General features: G+C 42.3%; 2 protein-coding genes across 2 annotated transcripts in view; both read left to right on the top strand.

Annotated features, from left to right (window-relative positions):
* Positions 1 to 25,433, top strand: part of LOC126565133 (uncharacterized) — a 358,067-nt gene that overhangs the window by 180,746 nt on the left and 151,888 nt on the right. The window lies entirely within an intron of this gene.
* The window catches only part of LOC126564067 (nephrin-like), a 65,024-nt gene continuing 41,281 nt past the window's right edge, over positions 1,691 to 25,433 (top strand). The window contains exons 1-3 of the mRNA XM_050220980.1: positions 1,691 to 1,797; positions 24,876 to 24,999; positions 25,211 to 25,325. Of these exons, the coding sequence (XP_050076937.1) occupies positions 1,701 to 1,797; positions 24,876 to 24,999; positions 25,211 to 25,325 (336 nt within the window). The 5' untranslated portion in view covers positions 1,691 to 1,700. The remainder of the gene's footprint in view (positions 1,798 to 24,875; positions 25,000 to 25,210; positions 25,326 to 25,433) is intronic.

Genomic DNA, 25,433 nt, shown 5'->3' on the forward strand with positions numbered 1-25,433 from the left:
TGCTTACATATTACTTGTTTTTGCTGACTTTAATTTAATCGAAGCTGGATAGTCAGCCCTGCGTACTTTAACTTCCAATACAGCTCTCCTAAATGTAGGCAATTCACTTGTCAAAATCTCTTTCTCATGAATATAACAATTGTTTGAATCAGTTCACGAAAATCTGCAGTGAAGATTATATCTGTCCCCGTCTAAAACTTACTAAATGAAAACTGCAATAGTACTAAACGGAATATAAAACAAGTGCGATCCACAACAAAACTTAATTAAAAGCAAATACACATAAAACACGGCAACCGTTACATGCAAATCGCCATACTGTTGGCTGGAAATTTAATGTAATCTATACGGTACCAGGCAAAAGCCTCAGAGCACATCCATGCGCAACCATTGCAAGAGCGCTCTCGGTTTTTCAATCACATACACCCATACACACCCAACCAACAGCAGCTTTGCCAGTCCCATATGAGGAGTCAGTTATTCTCGTATCGTTGGTGACGCGGTTCGGGCTCTATTGTCAAACGTCGTTATGAATAAATTTCCCAACATGCTCGTATTCGCCGCGTACCCTTGCCAGGCGGATTGCAGCAAAACAGGCAATACACGGGTGCCCATAAGCACGTGGCGGTTTTAATAAAAGCTCCACCCCTGCTTCACCTGCATCCCGGCATCACTTCATCGGGACGCTTTTTGCTGTGAAATGCAACCCGAATGTGCAACTTCAACCGCGACATACATTCCATTAGATGGCACCAAAACCGGTTAGCTGCCACACAATGTAAAGGAAGCTACTGTAAAATCCGGCCCTCCTTGATGCTGCCAAGCTTCAAGTGCAGTGTGCCATTCTTTTCCAGCCAGGACCATTGCACGACCATTTGTAGACGGCACCAACCATCCATCCATCCGTAAGTCGCTACGATATTGTGCATCTTCGTCGTCGTCGTCGTCGTCTGCCCAATTCTGTGTTGTGGCTGACGTCAGTCGTGGTTCGCTCTTTTTCTTTGAGTCGTACCCACACACGGGGAGATGGCTGTTGATTGGGCTTTTCCGACTGCAGTTCATTCCATCGATGCACCACCGACAACGGAGCAATTGAAGATAAAATTCATCGCACGAAGCTTCCATTCGTCTAAAGCGTGTGCACATCCTGTTTCTGGCCAAAGGATACATACTAACCGTGTAACACGTTCGCTCTATCGTTCGCAGGTAACCCGGGCATCAGTCAGTCAGTCTTCACCATCGGTTCACCATCAGTCTTGCGGAAACCAGCAGCAAACGTCAGCCAGCCCATTAAAGCCATCGTACGGGGGCAATCTTTCACTCGCCATCTTCAGCCACTCGCAGCGAAAGTGGTGAGAAAATGGAACAAGCTAACCACCGACCAACCGTCCGGTGGGATATGTTGACGCGTGGAATCATCAGCAAACCACGTCACAGACGTCATTAAATTGAGTATCGACCGGATTCATCGGCTGGCTGAAAAGATTCGTCCGAAGTTCCATCGACTTGCGGCAAACAGCTGCGTCCAAAGGTTTAACCTGCAACAGATGATCACTGCACCCATAGGAAGGCGAAGAAAGAAGTGCGTGCCAAGTGAGGTTACCGGGTGAAGTACATAGAAAAACCCAATAACGATCCAAAGATAACAACCAAACCGGTCCGACAAAAAAATATAACGGAACAAACACAACCAACAAAAGATGAAAACGGACGGTTTCGTAAGCGTTCTGTGGTGGAAATTGGTGCTAATTATAAATTTAATAGATGGAAAATCGATGCACGAAAAGGACAAACACGGTAAGTCAACATGGGAAACCAAGCGAATTTCACAATATTGCGGACATATTGCTCGCACACAAAAAATATATCACCTTTTGTCAGTCGCGCTGGTTGACGGGTAATTGTAATTTCCTTCCGAGAAACGTTATCGTTCGTAGCGCTGGGAAGGACAACAATCAAAAGAAGGGCAAAAATTATTTCATGAATTAAATTTTTGTGTGTGGGAAAAAAAATACAGCATATAATTTGTGGCGGTTGCGTAGATTCATTAGTGATTGTTTACAGACATCACAGCTCGTGATAAGCGGGACAGTGAGACAGAAAAATCTCCACTTGAATAATTATTTTCGAGAAATTTACATTACAACGCCCAAATGTATGCAATGAGGTGTATTCTTTTGACCTTAACAGCGAATCGCCTTTAGACATCCAATTAGTGTAGCAATACGACAATGTTAACAGCTTCTTAAGTATTTGCCCTTTATCAAAACGCCTATTCCATTTCTTTAACAAAGTAAGGTCTTTTAAGCAAAAAATGCTTTCTCAACAACTCAAAAACAAGTCCTGATGGTAATGAAATTTTCAACACAAAATTGCTTAATAAAAAAAAGTAACAGCAGAAAAAAGTACTTGAAGAAATGATCCAATAAAAGGCACAATAATAAGCTTCTGGGCGAAGCGCAAGAACGGAAATCATGCCTGACAGTGTCGGTAGTGACAGGGTCTCCATATGCTTCTTAAGAACCGTCTACTGCTTAAGCACACATTTAACGCCCCAAAAGAACAGTTTCATTGTCTGTCAACGTTTGCCATTCTCTCTTTTTTTAAACGCATAAAAGCGTTCTTTTCTTCTACTTTTGTATGAGCTTTAGTAAATATGCTATGAAAACTTGCCCGAATGTGCGCGTTACGGAGCACCGATTCAACGCTTAATTGGTGTGAAGCTGGCAAAAGGTTGCTTTTGGCTGCCTGTCGTGTTTGGACCGTTCGCTAGCCAGAAGGTCACACACACACAGACAGAAAAAAATATTAGCCCCTCACTAGGGGCTGTTCACGACGAATAACGCAGACTAGAGTTGCTGCTGCTACTTGCCAATGATTATGAGATTATGCTCTTTAGAAAATGTCTTTTCAAGTGGGCACTGGCATCAAGGACTCAACACAATGCAGAACGATGGTTTTGTGTTGCTGTATGCCCTCCTTTTCCCATTTTCCTTCCCCGGAATTGCTAGCTGGAAGTCAACCCAACAAGGAAACGGCAGACGACGACGGCGGCGAGAAGACGAGGCTGACGCTCAGGGCCGAAACCGGTCCTCTGTTGTACACCATAAAGTTGCCAAAATTAATGAACTCCTTGATGAGCTCCGTTCTCGGATGGTTTGCTGCGTGTATCCATTACATATCGGAGCCACCAGCAACATCACCTGGTGCCGGTGTTCGGAAGGTTTCTGTGCGATGGTTTTTGGCACCCGTTCGGTCTAACGGAACCAGGTCGAGGGTTTTACGTCCAAAGTCCAGGTCTGAAGGGAAACTTTCCAAACAATGGGTGGCTTGCTACCTAATTCTGCTAAGAGCCCGCAACCCGCAACATTCCGTACGGCCGTGAGTGAGAGATCAGCAAGTTTTCTGACCTCGCGCGTTGGATGGAGTTACCGAGCCTACAAACGAGAAAGCGTCTAAACTAAATAAAGAATGCCAACCGTGTCTTTTCGTATCACCAAGAAAACTGGCAACTTTCGAAACTCTCACAAGATCTTGTTAGGTTTTTTTTGTTGAACGGATCTTGTGCCTAACTTTCTGTTAGGCAGCCGTGAAGGTACGTCAGCTTGGAAGTCGTCCAGAGATGACTGTGTGTCACATTCAATTCCGGTCACTCGGCTCAATGTGAGTGCTGGAGTCTAGTTGTATTAATCTATCCAACAGTTCTGCAATGACTTCAACAGCTGCTATTGTTCAGCTGTACACTGCTTCAGGTGTTCATGGTCCTACGTCAAACCTTCTCCATACGGATTTTCTCTACCACGTTTCAATTCCACCAGCGTCATTCTGTTGTGGGTTTTGTAACACGATAAATTAAACTTTTAATATCCTCCTCCCTCAAGGTAGCAGCAGATCTGTCCCAGTTGTGGTAGCAATTTCATCATTCCACCATTACGCCATTCCGATTTAATTTCCTCTCACGATTGGTGAAAAGTTCACGTGATTTTCGACATGGGGGAAAATCTTTGACAAAGAATGCTCCATCTCACAAACTCCAAACAACCCACACAGCTCATTTCTTGTACATGTATGTGGGGCATGGTTGCTGCCACCACCAAATGTTACCAGGAAAAGGGTAAGGGAAGGACCTGTAGCAAGATGGTGGTTGTCGTGGTTGATTCCGGATATATCAGCAGCACAATACGCACGCTACGCATAAATCACACATAACGAATTAATCTTTTGTTGTAATCACATCCGCCTCGTAGAAGGTGGGCCAGAGCATGTGAGTGTACGCGGATTTTACTTCCCAAACACACATTCGCCACAAGAGTTCAGAATCTTTATCCTTGCAGCAAGAGTCGAAGGGTGGTTCGGTTGCTATGTTTATACCACCATTAGGCGTAGCTTTTGAGGTCGAGTACAAGCATTACCCTACAGCAGAAGCAACCTTTTCCACTGGGAGAGAAAGCTTCTTACTGGAGACACTGTTGTCGGACAAGAAATGAAGCCGTTATCCTAAACACTTTAGCAATGGCTTAAAACCAATGTAAACTTTCGACAAAAATGGGTGTTAAATTAGCTTGCTGAGATGGTTGGTGTTTTTGTGTGTTTCTTGTGAACGGGACGGAAGACGCTGTTAGTTAGCTGGATTTGCTTGCTGATGATCCCAGGCGACAAAATTGGCTTAAGAATCGCAAACGTAATTATAGAGCGCCTACAGCTGTGCAATTTAATTTTTTAAATATTTATCCTATTTTTGTGAAAGTCTTGCAAGTCGTGTGTTTTTTCTTGAGCAAAATGGTGGCCACCCGGAATCGGTGACGACAACGGCGTCGGTCTTCACAAGACTGGATCGGGGTTTAAACTCCATCCAAATCGTTGCCATGCAATGACCTGGCAGGGCAGGTAACCGAAGAATCAATTTTATTGTTTTTATTTTGTTTCAAAAAGTCCATAAAATAATTACCAAATTGCCGAACCGAATAAAACAGTATTACAGATTGCTTAAAGTTATACACATTATATCAAAGAAATGTTTCGATAACCTTCCTCAAAACAGCTAAAAGGATGCTTTTCCTTTAATTAGTATTTAATATTGACAGCTTTTGTTTCGGAAACTTTTTTTGCACACCACTGTAAACCTCTAATCGTTGGTAGAAATTGTGGCGAAAGGCATTCCTACCTACCTGCCAAGCTTATCCCGCTTTCTCAGGAAACACAACGCAACACCAACCGATCAGTTGGATAGCGCAAGGAAATTGTCGCAACAGGAGGGTGAGAAACCCGGTTGGAAATCCGGATCTTCTTCCGTTCTGCTGCCGTTGCTCTCCACAATAACGACTTCGACGAACTCGCTCCTACGTACGGCCGTGCGGTACAAAAGGATGGGTACGTAACAGCTACCACCGGGTAATGGGTGCTCAAGATAAATAAATTTATCTCAACATTTCCGCTGGAATTTGTCAACCTTTTAGAGGAGCTGGGGCTCGGCTCGGGAAACAAGATCTGGAGAGGGGACGAATTTAAATTTACCAATTGTACCTACAGGGGAGGACCGGTAATTTTTGCGTGCGTGAAAAGCAGCATGAGCCACACATTCGGTACCAGAGCGGGAATGGTTTATGTTCTTCAATTTTTAACTAACATCGCGCTCGATGAAGCAATTGTAACATTCATCATACAGTATATCGTACCATTCTGGTGGGGAATGTTGTTAAAGAGGTGCTTTGTTCATGTAATCTGATTTTGGTTGACTTTGCTTTAAAGAATTCCGATGTAATGCTAGTATGTTTAATGCTGATTGATGAGTTTTAATTTCGAAATCGATTGGTCCTTTCTAAAGCATGATTTTATGTTAAAAGATCCGCGTAAGTATAACTCCCCTCATTGCCTTGAGTTTTGTCTCGTCCGGTGTAGCTGGTTGATTTTTTACATTTACTAATTTATCGGTCTATCAAAAGTTCAACGTAAGGTCATTTAGGGTTTTAAAGAATATATAAAAATGAGGAAAAATAATTTAAGAGCTCAAAACGGTAAATTAAAAAATTTAATCACAAATAACACAAAACAGTCAAACAATCGTGGGATTCAAAAAATTCCCTTCGAAGCATTATCGATTTTTGCTTTTTCGTAAATTCAGCAACATCTTCTCGGAAGATCAAAAATCTTCAAACCATTTCAATCTCCGTCGTTGTATTTTATTTTTCCTCATTTCGTGTATCTTTTCACGATAAATTTGTTCGCTGCTTTGTGTGGAATCCCCACGTTTTGCTCCATTTCGCAGCCGTAACTGAGGCTTTTTCTTCGTGCGCCCTATAATATTCGCGCTCCACAGAAAGCAATAGCAGTATGCTAATCGGCATCATCATTTTCATCGCTAATGTGTTCTTTCCGCGCGTTCGCGATCAATACCGGTCGGTAGGGTGGGTGAACCAGGGATGTCTACCATTTGACATTGAAACAGTACGCGCACATGCACATCAAGAAACAAGTTCGCAAAAGTCATTCAGCGATTCGTGAGCACAAATATCATCATCACACACATACACACACAGCGATGGAAGCATGTAGAAAATATCTTTCTGCCGAAAATTGGATCGAATGTTGCCCGAAAACGCCGAACCAAAAAAAAAAAACCGGCCGCAACGCATATGTGAGCGAAAAGTTTCGTACAAATCGTACTTCAACACAGCCTAATAGTACATGACAAACTTTCCCATTAACCTTCCATCTTCCCGTGGCGAGGCTGCAGCGCGCAAGAGTTGAACAAGAACTTCCATGGCTACGGAGGTCGCGTGCGTTGGTTTGGTGCCGTGATCAGGATTCGTGGTAGGCGTCAGGGAGGTCACCAGCGTGCGCTGTGTTGATGTGTCGCGTGAGCGCCAAACTTTGTGGCAACATTTGCTAGACACGATCCCGAAAACCAGAGTCAGAACTCATTACCACGCTGGAAGGATGAAACAGACATGCCGCAACAGCGAGTGCAACCTGCTACACGTCAGTCCGTGGCAGCAGCGATAACTTCGCTTTCTCTGCTTAAGCAGTCGGTAGAACCTACTCGTTCTTGATGGCGGAGGCCATGCTTAAGAATGATATCTTCATTAGGTAAACAGTTGCCCCCGGGGACCTTCGGTTTTTGGGGGCAACCCGCGAAACAAACGAAGTACCGGATAAAGCTCAGCAAAAGGTGACCTCCAGCCGTCACCCAGTCTGTTCTTCGGCACAACAACCACCAAAGTCTCTACTCTCCCTTGTCTTCTTACCTCACCCAAAGAACTAAAGATAACACCAACCGTCCCGTCAATCGTCTAGCTATTTCTTTTTAAAAGCTCCTGCTAAATTAATGTCTCTGCGCTCTTATGACTTTTCGCAACTTTTCCCAGCCATCATTTTTCATCCCCGGCTCCCCGGCTACCAACTTCGCTCCCAGAACACTACAAGAATTCATTTCCAAGCTTGAACTGAGAGATTGTTCCTGTGCCGGAGCCTACGCTAGAGCGCTTTATCAGAACCTGGGCAAATTTTAATGAAGCACTTCGTTCCGAAAGAAATGGCTCCACACTGCCTTGCTCCCTTCAGCTAGAACTGCTGCCCGTATGAGTTTGGGGAACTTTATGGTGTGTCTGTGCGTGTGCATGTGTGTTTCTGATTGCGTATGTTTGCTTCTTGGTGTTTATGTTTAAGATAACATTTGCACCCCTGAACAGAAACGTTCACAGAGGAGTTCAAGCAGTCGAAGAGGGCAAATATTGCTACGGAAATACCTTTTTTCCCGCTGCATTGTATTTGTATTGGAGCTCTTATATTTTACCAACAAAATATAATTAAAAGTGTGTACGAGTCAGAACTGTTTACTGTTGTACATCCTGCGTCATAGTCGTCCCATTTCAATGAATCGAATGAATCTCATCCATCTCATACTTTCGGAAGCTGAAGATATCAGAGTTCGGGATGGCTAAAAACAACATTTAGAGTTTCCGTTTCCAAGGTAGTGGGAACTTAAAAAGTTTCCGCTTTGATTCTTAGATAATGAATAGCAATAAAACTCGAGACAGACAGGAGAACCTAGGTTCTCCTGTCTGCTCCATCTGGCTTCGAAATACCGCCGGATGAATATGTTTATTTTGACCTTTTTCCGTGCTCGTGTCTTGAGTTGGAATTATTTTAGCAAATTCTATACGTTTGATTACGTCTGGATGCGGTCGAAATCGTATGTTTTATTTTGAGAATTTCATGTTCGAATCATTCATTCTTTGACATTCAAATATTGTTCGAAATGTACATTTTGTTAGATTTGATGGCATAGATACACATCCCACTCGCCTCGAAAGGCGTAGGTAGCCTTGAGTAACGGAAATTTAATGTTACGAAACGCACACAAAAACACACTTTACAGACTGTGGTCTGTTCGATGGAATGAACACCCGTCACTCCCTCTTCAGGATCGATCGATGAGATGCTGTCAAAGTTTTTCACGTACGTACGTACTTTTGAAGCGGTATTCCGGAAATGCAGCAACTCTCAAAGGGACGGACTGCTTTATTTTGAAGTTATAGAGCAAACATATATTCCAAGAGTTTACAAACTGTCAACGATCTGTCATCCTATACCACTGAAAAGATACGTCAAAAATAGCTTCTTTTTTACGTAGGAGAACCACAAAACACATCACTAATGTCTTAATAAACAAAGTGCACTAACGATCAGTAACTTTTTTTTTTGTTGCTGCTGTGTGTATAAACCAGCACATTAAAAACCTATCGTTTACTTTAGCATTAATTAAACCCCTACCCAATTATGTCCCACTAGCGTGAAGTGTTTGCGTTGCTGACGGACGAAAAACTTTCCCGGGCAAGTAGGAAGCTTTTTTGGCGGGATTATTGGCCCATTTCAGCTTAACGCTTTAATAGTTTCCGGTGCCATCATGAACAAATGTTTCATCGATTACCTTCTCAACGAAAAAAAAAAGGGGGGGGGGGAAGAAGCCTTACCCAAACAAATAGATTCCGCTCCTTTTTGGGTCGGGAAAGGTTCCCCCATTGAAGGGTTAAGGTAAAGGTAGATAGCCCAATCTTCTTGGGCAAACATCCGGATGGCACTTTCGGGCTTATAAAAGAGGAGCGTTGAGGTGCCCAGGGTTGAGGGACGTTTGAAAATAGTTTCTATTTCACGCCTAATGAGATTCACCGTAGGTTGGGTGTTCGGTGAAGGAAATGGAATTAGTTTTTCCATTGTCATCGGATCAAGCGGTTAGGAAATTGCTAATTAACTGTTTCTGTTGCAGGGCGTAGCTTAACGTTTTACTTTATTTTGTTTTTGTTTTCCCTCCCTTTTTTTGTTGTTGTTATTGAGCTTGTGTGCTGAAGGTGGTAAGTCCTGACCGTGCTTTTCCGGGCGCCTAATGACTTATGGGTGTGAAAATAATCCACCGTTTCCTTGCGGGTGTTTCGTTCGCATTAAGCAGGATGCCGATATTGATGGAAGTGCAAGAGGAAACACCGGAATCGATTTAACTAAGCCACCATGCAGGAACCCCTGTGGAGGGAGGTTTACATAAACACGGTGGGAGGATATGAAAACAAAGTTAACAGGTAGCGAAAAAGATATCAAAATTGGATACTGTGGTTTTTCGAGGGAGGTAAGCTGTTTAATCGTCCTACATTGCCGTTTCGTTAGGTGATACATTCAACATGGAGCAATGATAAAATTTGAAGGAGATAGAAAAAAGCGTCATTGTATGTAATGCTGTTGGCAATATTGATTGGAATTAAGGTAAGGGGTTTAAAAGAAAGCCACCTCAACATAAAATATTTTAGAAAAACTCGATATTTTTCGAAAAATAAGTCATATCGATATTTCATTCTTCTCCCCGCATCATAATTGATATGTAAATACTCATTAAGATACATCAATACTTGTGAAATATGGTAGTAATGATGTGATAAGTTAAAGTAATCAATGGCTGATTATATAATATTGGTTGATTAGCATACCACAACCCAATCTAAGCAAAAGGATCATTCTCTACGGTTCAATAGTGCTAACTGTGATGTTGTGATTAAATAACGATGTATGAGAAAATTCCAAATGTACTATAAAATCTTACCACAGGAAAAGAGTTACCAAGAACGATCTTATGATGAAAATAAGGACTCCCTGAACACTATTGATAATGAAACCCTATCATCTGTTTCAAGAATTTTTGCCATGGAAACACGATCTAAATTGATTTCTGTCCCATTTATTGAACTTTATTTGGATGTTTGGAGGTAAGGCTATTCGATAAATCAGGGATGCTTCATGGTTTTTCTTCTCCTTCTCTCCTTCTCCCTCTCTCTCTCCTTCTCTCTTCCTCTGTCTCTCTTCTTAGCGTAACGACCTACTACGTCACGTCAGCCATTTAATGGCTTACTAGATGTATTAATTTGCTGAATCAGTTCTCATTACGGGGGAACGATCCTGTTGGTATTTGAACCTCAATCCTGTTAATGTTAACACTATACCAAATTAGTCTTGTATTTTGACTCGGTAAGGAAGTAAATCAAATACCAATCTATCATAAAAATAAACAAAAATTTCTATAGACTGCAAAATCCTCGAAAATTCAAGCATTTTGTAAACTGCGCCGAAAGTCATGCAATACACGTAACACTATTTGCTTTTTAAAAAACTCTTATTTGCTCATGTTTAGAAAACCCAGTTCAAGCACCTCTCGTTGAAACGTTACGACACAACCATGTTATATGCATTCCTTCCTCCTAATGAATTCAATTTCCTCCTCCCAAACCTAGCCAACCGGAGACACAATACTTTACGAGGAATATATTCTTTTACTCTTTAGCCCCAGCTGCACTCAGCCATCAAAGCCCTTTCATATCAATAATTGTTTGTTTTTCCCGTTTTTCTCTCCGTGTTTTGAGGAAAAAGGGAGGAAGAGAGACCATGGGGTAACCGGAAACTGTCCCTCTCCCCGATCAATTCATTCAGCATAATTTTCCACTTCGCTCGTTACCGGTCGATGAGAATTTACAGCACCACCGATAACTGACCAATTCGCGTTATCAAACGCCTTTGATAACGCCTAGCACTATCCGGAACCAGGTTTGGGTTCGGTGCTGGAAGAAAAAAAGCGGAACATAACCTTTAAAAAATTTTATCACCACCACAGTGAAACCCATCAAACATCCATCCCTTCCTCCCAACGCTTACACAACGGATCTAACGGCTCTTGGTGTTTTGTGAGCCGGAATTGATGGTCCGTAGTTATGACAGTAGCCGCAGAATAATTAATGTGGACTCCCGTGGGGCTGGCTACAGACTACGGTCAAACCGCAGCCTCTCGGGTTTCGGAAAATCCGGCTGCAAGCTCATCAAACTCTAATGCTCTAGTGCCGCGTCATTCACCGCGATGCTGTCTTGCTCGGCGCTGGTGTCCATGGTGGATGAGGTGTCTATACACGTACTAGACGAAACAATGACGCTGAACACTGAACACATGCATGCATACGCACCAAAAAACGGAAAGACGACGAAACATGTAAAATCCGATGCACAAACGCAATCGCAACATGGTGGAACGTGGCGAACAGTGCACACAGTAGTCTGACGCGTCCTGCTGCGTCCGGTACAAAGTGGGACCACTTCCGATCGGTGCACACACACATACACACTTTCACACACGGTCGACCGGGCACGTGATGATGATAAATTATCGTCACCACGGAACCCCGGGTGTGTGACACTTCCGCTTATCTCGGAGCCTGGCATCACAGGCTATAGAAATCGAACCACGAACCTCGGGACCAGTACGCGTCGCTCAAATTTGCCAACGGATGATCTGCTCGTTATTATGACTAGTAGCCTCGGGCTAGTCACCGCTGGCGAGACAGGGCAGGGCTACCGGTCTACCGTCAACGGTGGACTTTTACGAGGCAACAATTAATCACTCTGATTTCTCGCTTCATACTCACACTCACACCAAGCCTTGCCGGACGTCTGCATGTGCAGTTTGACGCTAAGCCCAAGGCAATGCTGAGCAGCTGTTCAGCGGAACTTCAGAAGTGTTTGGAAGTTTTCGAGCTGCTGGCTGGCTGGCTCTCAATATTTAGTGCACTCTTATATGTTGACCGTAACGATCGTGTAGAGTGGGGCAGGGTGTATTAATTGAAAATGGTACCAAATTCAACGGTAAGCTGCTGGTTGGCGCAATAAAAACCCGTTACTCACCAATATCCAGGTTCCAGGCTCGAACACAGAGAAGAAAAAAAACCTTCACTTTCTTTCTGTTGGCTTGGTCCACTAATTCCGATTTGAAGTGTGACGCTCATTTGCTAGTACGCAAGTGACAGAGCTTATCGCAGTTATTAATGAACAGAGCACGTTACTTGTTAACGGCTTTGTTGCTAATTCTATTGGAAAACGCTTCTGAGAAATTGTGTGCGTTTTTTTCTTCATCTGTCTTTGCTACTTTGTGCCGGGATTAAGCAGGTTTTGTGTTGGCGGACAATTTTTTCATGGAGATTACTAGTAAGCTCACAATGGATGGAAATGGTTCTTCACGATTGTCCTTAATCCTTAGTTTGTGACAAATGGTACATCACACAGTGTTTGATACACATTTAGTGTCTGTTTCTATTTGTTGAAGTCCTCTTTTAAGAGGAATATTTATAAATTTGTGATGCTTCAGCTCACCTGCTTTTGTTGGTGAAAATTGTAGATTTTGTAAAATTGTTTCATACTAAAAACATATCAATAAAATATGAGGTTATCGCAATTATATTAAACAAAAGATGTCCTACACTTGATGAAATTAATAGCAATCTTATCTATCATCATCATCAATTGAATAAAATAAACCGGAAAATAACAATTCATAGACAATCTGTAAAGACGGGCCTTTCTATTATGGTAACAGAACATGACAAAGCTCTAATTCTTCTAGGAAGCTTATTTTTTCTAGCACGTCACAATTACTACCTGTCAAAGTACTGTCAAATTTGACAGCGTGTACTGTTCTCATCGTTCGTTCGTTTACGGCGACTTAAACTTCCAAAGTTACGGGATTGATGAAATAGAAAAATTTTGAAGCACAAAAAATAGTCCTTTTTGTGGCTCTTTTTTAACAATTCTTGGCACAATTGGCTCGACCGAGCTCGTCAATACTTGTCATCTCATCACCGAGTTTCAACGGGCAGAACCATTTAACACCAGTATGAGATATAATTTTTGATGAGACGGAAAGCCGACTTAAAATTGACAAAAATTGACATACATCGATATAAAACAAGTAAATGAAACGGTGGACCAGAGGACGATTGATTTACTTGTAAAAAAACCTAACAAATTAAACCACTGTAGTCTATGATAGTAATGACAGAGTTCTCAAGACCCACAGTCAGGCTTCAGAGGATAGTTAGAAGGAATGAGCTGGACTCCTCTAACTTTTGAAGCATCTCAGGCCTGAATGTTACCTGTAAGATCATTTGCTGAATACACCTCTTCATATCTTCGTCCATTGCTATAAATTTCGGTAGTCATCTAGCAAGTTTTACTTGAGGACCATGAAGGGACTGAACGAAACTCAAAATTTTGTGACAGTGTCAGCCATCTTTTAGAAAATTGCATATTTTATGGGGCTCATTTTCATCGTTTTTTTTTCTTTTGGGCAATTAGCTAAAAAGTAAAAAAAAATCAAAAAATATTTCAATTCTCGTTTTTTAAACAATAATTTTGTAGATTTATTAGTGTTTGTTACCCGCTGAAACTCTGGTCCATAAACTAGACTTAAGCAATAGCACCAGTGTCAGATTATTTGCTATCGTGCGTCCTTCACAGCTGCTCGACTGCTAAAAATCACTGCTTATATTCAAATGCTGCAGCATATATCATGCGACATAATTTTGTGCATTCTCCCAAATGGTTTCGATTCGATCGCTGCGTCCTGTGTAAACAATAACTGGCGCAACACCGTGCAAAATAATCACGCGTTGCACCCAGTACGCGAATATCGACCACTGAATAAATCATCACGCAAATCAGTACTTGCGCGTGCGTCTGTGTGTCGTTCTACCCGGGACAGGAAGGATGGAAAATTTTAAATCCGATAGTTCACAAAAATAATAACACTCTTAAACTCACACACGCATCGTTATCCTTCTTAGCATTACCTTGCCTAATAAAATCGAAATGTTTATCATTATGGCCAACGACCACGCTGTTTGATTTTCGAGCAATTTTGAACGAAGGATGTGATGGACTATACATATGCATCAATTGCAACACTGCTGTACTGTTGCAACGTCTTCGTAACGCAGCAGCAAAACTCCGTTTGGCCTCGTTTCAGAGCTCGAACCGCTTGGCTGTTTTATTTTTAATTTTATTTCCGTAAGCGTTAATGAATTATTATTGAAATAATACTGTACCGGTGGGGATTACCCGAATCACCCATAAACCAGGCCGCAGCATCGCGATGAAGATGGTGGCGGCGACTTCTCCCGGGCGATGGCGGCGACTCGCTTAATCATTGATCAAAAATTAAAACCTCCCAAAACGATGGTGGCGCTGTGCTTGTGAGATTTTCATTATACACGACGCACACCGCCATCAATGCTATCAACGCCATCATCACGACCATCATCATTCGCATGAGCCTCCTCAGCATAGTTTATCTGGCCCGACATGTATCGGGGAAGAAAAAAAGAAGCGAAAAACCCTTCCACAATAGCCTCCATTTCCAATTTCAATGAATTCAACGCACAATGGGTATTTGCCATCCTTTTGGGGATTTGTCGTAGTCGTCGACGTCGTCGACGTCGTTTTTATCGGTTTCGTTTGCGGATGGTTACGTTGCGGCTTATTGTTTGGCGATTTTTCAACTTTAACATGGTATTCGCACACACTCACACCCCCGTACGGGACTGTGTGTATTGAGCATTTCCGTTATTTTATTGCCATTGCTCGAGCGAATGAAAAATGTATGCAAGTAAAACGCAGTTCGCTTATCGTTTGCGACAGAATCAGATAAAGTTGGGTGCCCAAACCGGGAAGTTTGAATGGCGCTGACAGAACGAAGCGAACAACGAAAGCGATAAACGCGTTGTTGAAAGAATCTTTCTCAATGGAAATGATTTCATTGGCTTTTTGGAAATCTTTGAAGAGTTCCAGCGGTTATATTGAAGATGACTATCACTAGCATTATCTTAGTTGTTATCGTTTTGCATTTTAGGGTGTGTACAATTCTAGATGTAATGGGATTTTTAACAGCTTACTCCTAAATGTATGCAACTGTGAGTAGAATCATTTTCATCAGCTTGTTCTAATCCTAACGACTTGATAGTAGCATATTTTGATAGAAGAATTGCCGATTGAATAAATTGGTTTATGCTTTACTTTCATAAGAGCATAATCTACATAGATCTAAATCTAAATCATCTTAAATTAAATAACAAAACGTTTCTAATAGAACTTTAGAGCAATTATCTCATAATAATTATAATACAAATTAGGTGGTACATGTGACAGCGGCACCGGTCTTCAAACGGCAAAACCGGAGTTCAACCGGAGTTAGCGACTGTGTGTTGTAAAATCAGTGCCTACTATCCAAAGGAACTTCCATTCCAAAATGCCATTCATTGCCATCGGCAACAAGGCATACTTTCAACGTTTCTGTTTGACCTTTAGCGGTGCTTCCACCACAAACTTACTCATCTTATTGTAAAGGATTGCATAAATGTAGGCGACGAAAAGCTAAAAGACAAAATTTAAAATAAAAAATTCTATCTGCGGGTACTATCGCAATGAAAATTAAGCATACTTGAGGCGTATCAGTAAAAGAAGCTCAAAACCATTCAAAAAACAGTTTCCAGAGTAAAATTTGTAAACAATTTTAATTTAATTAGCCTAGCTCACTGTAACTCGAATTATTTTCTAGTAAAGCTAGCCCCTTTTTCAACACACATTCCGTTTGCAAGTGTCCTGTTCAATTGAAGCCGCTTGTATGACATTTGGCCTCCACGCAACACGAGCACTGTGTCTAATACCACCTTGCCCGTTGAATTTCCAACCCATAACATTTAATCCATTTTGGGGTGCCCATACCTAGCTTCTAATATTGATTAAGCAATCTAAGAAATGCTTCTTGCTCTTCCACTCCCCACCGCACAACTCTCGCACTGCGTAGTCCGGAAAATACATTTCATTATCCATTCCCATCCCGGTTCTCACTGGCTGTGTTAAGTCGTTTCGCTTGTTGCTAAGTAGAAAGTTAACAGGTGCACAAACCCATCCATTCAGACGCCATCTGCCGAAGAGGGCGAACAATTCCGACCTGCAAGCAAACAAGTAGAACAGCAGTAAGAAGAAGAAAAATAGCACTAATATTGCAACGGCACGGAAAACCATCTCGGTCCGGTCTTCTGGCGGGCCGCACTACTACTCTCCAGCAATAAATGTAGATTGCAATGTCTTTCTGACAATTTTCCTCCCACCCTACTGCTGTATCAAACACACACTGACACACCCGGTAAGATGCATTATGGAATCCTGTTGCGAAGAGAGTAGCTTCCGCGTGATGGAGCCGCACTTCAATGGAAATTTTACTTTTTAATATTGTAAAGCGCTCGCGCCATTTGTGAAGCCAGGATGGGATTCGCTTATGCACTTTTTGCCCGCTGCACTTGGAAGCTTTTACCCCGTAGTACTTCGACCGTACCGCATCGGACCGGTGACCAGTTGCATCGCGCCAGCTGCTGCCACATACCGTCGGGCTTGGTGTGTATGGAAACGCGAAATGGCAATGGAAGGCGGTGTTTGCCGTGGCTACGAATGCGTATCGAATGCCCGCATCGGTGAGGTTGCCGAGCATGGGCCAAGTGCTGCACGTGCACGATAAGAGGAAGATGGTTTTCACTTGATTATAGTGCATCTTCGTAGCTTGCTGTTTGGGTACGTGTGTTTGTTGGTGAGGTTTTTTTTTCTGGCTGCTTCATTTTTTATTTCATATTTCCCCATGCTTTTCTCGGCCGTTTCTAGCGTACTGTCAACATTGGTTCCTCGCTGAACCGGCGGATTGGTGGAATGCATCCGACGCGCTGCATTCTGCTGTTTTATCCTGTTTGAATGTTGGAGTTTTCCCTTGTTCGATGGTTCTGGTGCTAGGAATGAAACATAAACGAAACAACACACTACAGACCTCACTGGGAAGGTATCATCCGTACCGTTCACAATGGCTTTTCCCTGGAAGAGAAGGACACATAAAACCACATACATACAGATGCACATGCCGAGCTTCGGAAATAGATATCGAGATAGAGCGAGAAAAAATATGTATGACGTACGTATGCCTCGGCTCGTGCACAAGATTGCACAATCCCAGTTTTGGAATTATCAAACACACGGGAAAAGGCGCCGTCCATAACCGAAACTCATTCCATGGTGAGAGCTTCAAACAATAATGCAAACAAGAAGAAGAAAAAACAAGCACTCATTCACACACACACACACACACACACAACAGAAAAACACAGAACCATTCACACCATAAAGACAGCCTTCCCGAGAATCAGCATCAGCGAGCCAGCTCCATGACAATGCCCAAATGCAGCGGTTTGGGGATGAAAAGCAAAAAAAGCAATAGGAAAAGGAGAGGAGGAGGGGGGGAGGGGGGAAAGGGGGCTCTCTGAGGGCGGTTAGTAAAGGATGTGTAGCCTTAAAAATTATCAACCCAAACACAGCTCGGCACATAAATCTTAAGCCCGCATCCAATCACGGCCGCGAACCGCCACGTCGTCGCGTGGCAAGTCGTCATCACCCTTGTGCCCGGCCTTGCCGGTCTGCCTTTCTGCCAGCCAGGATACCAGGTTCACGTCACGGTCACGGTTTTTGTGGCAAGAACCTCCTTTCCTTCTCCTTTTCCCTATCTCTCTCTCTCTCTGTCTCTCCCTCTTTGTGTACGAGAGTGTGTGCGGTTTGTCTTTGCTGACGAGCGCACGTGGAGGAGGCGGATTGTGAGTGCGATTGCCACATGGTAGCAAATTAAAAACTGTCAACGGGTTGAACGCGGGTTGTAAGGCAGAAATAAAACAACTACAATAACGAACTCGATGCGAACTGGTTTAAGTTTGTGTGTGTGTGTGTGTGTGTGTCTGGGTGTGTGTATAGTGCCGCCTGCGTGCATCATCTGTACGGGCGGAGGGTTTGGGTTATCGGTTATGGCCTTTGGAATCTGCCGGAAGGCTCGGGTTTTCCATTATTATTTCTTTCGGTTTGACGTGCCATAAACCACGATCGACACGTCAACGTGAGTCAGGTCAGCGCAGTGACGGGCAATGTGGTTGGTTTTTATTTTTTCCACGCGTTTCTTCAACAAACGTCCTTGAGGGTTTAATTTGCTGTAAGTTTTAAATTGTGATGTTGCTTGGAGAATTTTTCAAATTTCCATTGTACCATTCAAGGATGTTTTATGAATGGTTTAAGGAGAATACATCATAATACATGAAGTGGATGAATTCTTCGAAAATGGTTTAAAAGTACAATTTTAATAGATGCTATTTTAAAAATCTTAGACTCGATTTGTTTCGATACAACAAGATTTAGTAAAACACTTGTCAAGGCCTCCTCTCTCCGACATATTTTGTCACTAAGTGAAAAACGCCTAAATTTATGCGCAGTACATGACGCCCAGGAAGCACAGTGTATTTTCAGTGTGTTCAAAAATTGATTGGATAAGTTGGTAAAACATATTTTATACTAATAACACATTTTACATACCTTCAGGCGTAGAAGTCAAATTCAAAGAAAATTGATTTCATTTATCAAGTTTATATTTACCAAACAGCTTAAACATTTAATTCTAAAACATGAGTAAATTGTTTGAAGGCTGGTTTATGTTTAGGAGTGCATAATCAACTTTTTCCTTATACGCAGCTAACAAAACGTAGCTTTACATCCTATCTATCTTATCTATATCGCAGCTTCATCCCGAAAAAAATAATTGGTCGCGGGAACAGAACACTAGGGCTAATGTTTAAGATGACGAAAGTATTTGACAATCCCGTATGCGTGATAACACGGTTCTGCAGTTTAGAACCGCTTGAAAAACGACAAAAGATCGCGCCGGCCATATTTATAGCAGGTTTAATATTAACGATAATTGATGCACCATCACTACTTAACAAGATCAGCGTTTTAGTCCCTCGCGTTAAACGATCGCTACAATAAAAAATGCTGCACAAAACTGGGTACAACACGCAAAACGGCACAAGCATACAAATCACTTCGACTATAATTTGAACACTATGACGTATAGTAATATGATTTCTCAGATTTAGCACGCTGCAACAGGAAATGTTGTACAAGGTGCTCTCGTTAAGCCTGTACGACGGACGGGAACTTTATTTTTGTAATAAACAATTTAATAAACAATTAGACTCAATAGTTTATATTTCCTCCCTATGTTTGAGTCTCACATCCCGGTCCTTGCCTTTCATACACTTTTAGGCATGAAAATAAATATTGCAGACTTGGCGATTTTTGACTCCGTTTTGGCTATTGTTACGGACTAACAGCTTACATACGAACCAAAGAAGGAATTGGAATTAGACAAGAATCTTGTTGATCCATACACCGATATCAACATGCCAAGCATTGTGGTAACATTGTGTAGGAATTTTAAATGTATAAAAAACTCAAAAATTTAGGCGCAAGAAATTACTTTCGAAATTTTCTCAATTGAGGCAACTAAGCAGCGGGATGAGAGGATGTTTGGTGATCAGTAACATTTTCTTCTTCTTGGCTTTACGACCTTCTAGGTCACGACGACCATCGAATGGCTTACTAGAACTATTGACGTATCACGTAGTTGGATATCTGCTAACAGCATCATTCCTGCCGTGCAAATCAGGAAAAGGAGCTAGAATCATTAAAAGAAACAGAACTAACATAAATTACCGCATACCGATGTAACAATCCAAACATGCAATACGTAGGCCATAAACAAGCGTAACCCAAAAAACCCATGCAAATGCAATAACGCAGCACCAAGATAAAAAACAATTAAGCATAACGCATAACATTTATTGATGACACCAAGACCATAGAAAAAAGAGATACGGAAGAGCCGCACTCTGTAAATAAGGAAAAACACACTGTAAACACAAAATATCCCAAACTCGGAAAACCCCATCAGCTACATATTTGCCAAATACACGATGGACAAATGTTGGCTGACCATCGAAAGAAAGCGTTAAATAAAAGCCGCTCGAAAAGCAAAGGTAGACAGTGCCGAGTTATAGTTCGTTGACGAAGCATGTTGCTGATGCAACTCGAGATTCTAACATCAGTAAAGTAATGTCTAGAGTCTTATTTCAACCCCATAAGTGTTCTCTTGCTAGAAGTAAAGTTCGATCCGGCACCAATCGTTTAGTCCGCCTTCACTAAAATGAGTCACCGCATAGAAGTGCAAGTTTGCACTCTTCAGTGTCGCGCTCCAAACGCATCGCGAAGTAAACCGTTGAAGTAGAACACGTGCCAAGCCGTAAACCGAACCGAACCGTAGTTCACCACACAGGTCCTGATTATGAGGGGATCCAGAAGGAATTTGAATCCCTCTCTCGCCATGTGCAGACGTCCAGCTCCTGACTGCCCCGTTTGGTTATCATCCAATCAGATTCTTCAAAATGAATTTCAAAGCCAGCCCAAACGGGACGTAATGTTTCTCACAAAAACTAGGCTGTACTGTCTACGCTAATCTTACGGTTTTTATGAAACATTAATAACTTGTAGTCGCAAGACAACAATCACATCCGAAATGGCAAGTGCGTTGTAGTTATGGTTTAATTTTGAGTTGTTATGACAATTTTGAATAGTTTAAGTATTTAATGAAAGTAGAATTTCTTGTTCACGAAACACTGGTTCGCAGCAATACGTTCTGGCCGTTCTTCATGAAATAAAATTTTCTAAAATACTGGTCCACAAAGAATACTTTATAAAATTCTGACAACTATCGAGTATTGACAAAAACATTATCCATGGGAGGGAAATGCATGAATGTAATTAAAGATCTCACTAACAAATAAAATTCGTTGGGCTTAGGGTTTGGGTTCAATTTAAAGCATTAATTCATTGAAGGTGTTCCAGTGATACCAAGAGTAGACATTTTACATCAAACAAACAAACAAAAATGTATCGCAATGATTGCTAAAATTGCAGTATAAATTTCACCTTACATATTGGCGAAAATATTCACTGCAATAGACGAGCATAACTGTGCAACCGATCTTGCGTTGCGAGATGCAAAACAGCCCTTTGCAACAAAAAAAAAAACGAAACACCCGTGTCGTAATAATTGAACCCTTGGCACCCTCGGGAGTGAAGTAACCATATTTCATGCTATCATCCTTTCAACTGCAGCCGAAGCACAACCGAAACTGAACAGTGAAACGAGAGGATAAAACATCACAGCGAACCAATGCTGAGTTTTATGTTCTAAAAACCGCTCAATCACTTCCTTCAAACGGCAAGCGGCGATGGAAAAGCTCATACACCCCACAACACACGAACAGCAGAAAAAAGCTCCAAAGCTCGAAACATATTTTCCACACAAATCACAAACAATAGCTAAACGGGGCACAGGGTACCTCCCATTTACAATCCGCACCTGGTTTGGAGTGGTCCGTCCGAAAATGGTTTCACACACACACACACACACACCCGACACAAACAAAAACCCGTAGCGGTGGAGTTGCCCTCATGTGCCGCAAATGTGTTGTGCTTCGTTGTGCTGTCGAAATGGGATTGATTTGAATGTTGGTATGGCAGGGAAATTAGATTACTGTCAGCGCCAAATGCCTTATCTGTTCCATTTTGCACTCGTCCAGTGCACCGGTGGGCACCGGTCGGAACGCTTTTTTGGCACCGCCACTAACCCGCTCAACGCTGAACGGGGCGGGGGAGAAGAAGTGAAACGAGGTGGGGTGGAAAGGAAAAATTGCATCCCATCCGAAATGTTCCGAAACGCATCCCGTACCGGTACGACCGCGTCCGTGCACGCGAATAGTCATTTCATGCGCATCGATGGAACACGTGATTGCTGTTTTCGAGATCATCAAATATCTCATTCGAGGTTTTTAGCTGATCCGGTACTTGGCCCGGTTTGTGTGCGTGCATTTTTACGCCAGTTAAACTAGGGGTGGGAAGGGAGGCGAAGCGGGAGAGGGCGAAGGATGAAGGATGAAGGTCGGTGGAGCACTTGTCTAGTACCGATAAACTGGGTTTCCACACACCGAAAACGAAGCGTTGAACGAACGATTCTGATAGCTTCGAGAGGACGCGAACCGAAAAGGGGGATGGAATTGGGATTTTTTTTCTTCAACCCCCATTTCCCTGGCTCCCAACATCAACCCCAAACTTCCTTTATGCTCTTTCGCTCATGCAGCGTAGTTTTTTTTCTCGCATTCTGGGTTTCAAAACACTTTTACTGGCGTTCGGTTACCTCTTTCCGGATGACAACCGATGAGAAAACGATTTTTCCTCCCACCTGGTGTTTTTCCCTTTTCTTCCAAAACCCCACTAACTGTCTGCGTGGGGCCATGCGACAAACGTGAAACAGCGCCGATGTTCGATTTATCGTTTTCATCATTTCGGTTTGTTTTAATCCCGTTTCCGGTCGATTCCCATTTTTCGCGCTGCATTTTTCTGCCCTTGTTTTTGTTTTTCCTCCATTCAATGGTTACCTACAACCCGTTTGTGGGATGGGGGAGGGGGGAGGGGGTAACGAGAGAGGAGAAGAGACAAAACAGATAAAAGATAGCGGAGAGAGGTTTGTTTGTGTACGTGTGCATACTGCGTGTGCGTATTTATCAAATTCACTCGCCACGATTGCGGTCCCCATCGGGATGCAGTTTTTGATCTACGATGCTGAGGGCAGTAAACCACCCCCACCACCTACCGCCAACAAATTGGGGGAAAGAGGGATTGAAAAACCATGGCAGGGGAAATTGCACACGGACGCTTAGAACGCAGACCACACTAGATTGTGTGCGTGCATCGCTGGCATTGGGAAGCGCGTTAGTGACCGGCATGGAAAAGGCCACTAATTGGATACGCTGATTTTATTTATAGCTTCAAACTTTGAACCCTTTTTGCAATTGTAATCTGGTAGATTTTTTTTTTGTGTGTATTCCGTGTCTGTTCTGTGCATGCGGAACGAGTGTCTGGTTTTGAAAGCGGTGAGTTTGAAGTAATAGCGAGGATAAGTGGCGAGGGAAAAATCCTTTGATGAAGTGTAAGTTGGCGTAAGTTGACGATATTGATTGTATGGGAATTATAAACCAGATCTAGCGACTCTTTGTTTGTGTTAAAAACGGATGCGGAAGAGAGCTTGTCGATCCAAATTTATTTGAGGAAAGATAATTTAATACCTGTTGCTGTACCAGACCGCAGCGATCTAAAATATATTTGATGAATGCGCCTGAAGGTATGCAATGTAATTTATTTCTTTTTCAAAAGTAATGGACCTTTTTAAATAATTTTACAAAATATTTTACGCTATCTAAATTGCTTTTAGCACTATATAACTTAATACTTAGCAAACTTTCAGGAGTATCTTTAGGGACGACTTGATCGTATTGCTATACTTTTAGGTGTTAAGAACATAAGGAATTATTAGGATTTCGCTAGGTTTTATCATACGTTTAAACATTCTTTATTTTTATCCAAAGGCGGGTTAACAAGCCGAAATAAAAGCTTTAATCTTGCAGTAGATAAATCTGTCAACAAATGTTGCCTAAAACTCAAAAGGTTCTTGTTTTAGCGGCCTGGTCTATTCCGGAGGAAGTCGTCCGGTAAAAGAGAACTGGGGCGTTCAGAAGTATGTAATACCAATTGGCACAAAATTTTGTATTTACCACTTGCACCAGTCTTAATTTTATGACTCTTTATTACTCTAACCGTCCTGATTGTCACGCGGCGCGAAGCTGATTTTATGTACTTACTTCTAATTTATTTCTCGCGACCACGTACGAGCCCGGCAATCGATGGCTACGCTTTGGAGCCGGTCGTACAATCGATCGACAAGCGTACGATTGCTTTTTTAGCTCATCTGTTTTCGGTGTTCCTATGGTTGGCCATTTAACCCTATAATGCGCTTATGAAAGGTATTTTTGAGGCGCTTCATTATGATTGAAGGCATACATAAAACGTAGATGAGGCTATGTATTGCATTAAAAAACTGCAGACATTATTAGGCCCTCAGCAATCGCATCTTTTTTTTAAGTACCTCTTGATCTTTTGGAATCATTTTAATGGCTCTAACAAATGCTCTAACAAAGAAATGCTTAACTGTTTTTATGCTATTGATATTATATGATTATGCATCCTTTAATTGGAAATAGCACGACAATACCTCAATGTGAATACCTCATAAATCATAAGAAAAATAGTTCCTTGAAAAATTCCTAACCGTTTACTGAGTGACATGCAAAGCGTACTTTCAGGGGTCACAATTTCAAGTTAGGTTTTAAGTAACTTGCATACATTTCGCCACTACCTTTTTTAAAGCTTCTGGACCAATATATAATTAATAAAAAGCGTACAGTTCTACTAACTCAGGTCAGCAAACGAGTCTTAGTTTGATGTAGGATAGCAAAGTTTTCTCTGTCCGCTCCGCCAGCCGCCGAAATCCTTACCACAGCTATTAAAACACCAACGTCCATAAGAAGTCTTTCACTTCCCGCAAAATGCTAACAAAACTCTCCTAATAGAGCTCCTTGTGCTCGTTGCAGCTTAAAGACTCGTTAACTTAAGAGACCCCCGAAAACCTTTTCAACCAGCAACAGCGACAACTTTCGCGATAGTAATAATAGTAATATAATTCGCAATTTCCCCAACTTCCTTTCCAGATGTGTTCAGCGTCGAAGGTGTCGAGGGACGCAACATCGAGCTGCAGTGTCCCATTACGGTGCCCCTGTCCCAGGTGTACATGGTGCTGTGGTTCAAGGATAATGCCGGCATCCCACTTTACAGGTAAGATGGCACTGTTGATGATGATGGTGCTGATGATGATCATCGTGGAAACATCCTCTTCATCGTACCCGCAGTACATCATACAACCACGATATAACATCTTTTCGTTTGTTTCTTCGTGTTTCTGTTTCCGTACGTGAAAACTCCCGTGTGAATGCCGGTTGTAATGGTCACCGTCGTGAAATGTGCTCTGCCACAAAACGCCGCACAGTGTCGATGTACGTGACAAAATTTCCCGCCAGCCGGCACACTGGTCAGCGCCGGAAGTATTTGGATCACGTGCCAAATTCAATATTGATAAATCACCAGCATCTTTGCTGATAAAGGTAAGTTTTTGGGATAGCTGGACGGGGATAGTACCAAGAGCGTCCTTAGCACATACCATTACAATTTTAATTACGGTCGTGGTTTTGGGAATGGGGTTTCCGCTTTAT

This window comes from Anopheles maculipalpis, chromosome 3RL (assembly GCF_943734695.1).
Source record: "Anopheles maculipalpis chromosome 3RL, idAnoMacuDA_375_x, whole genome shotgun sequence".
Taxonomy (NCBI): Eukaryota; Metazoa; Arthropoda; class Insecta; order Diptera; family Culicidae; genus Anopheles; species Anopheles maculipalpis.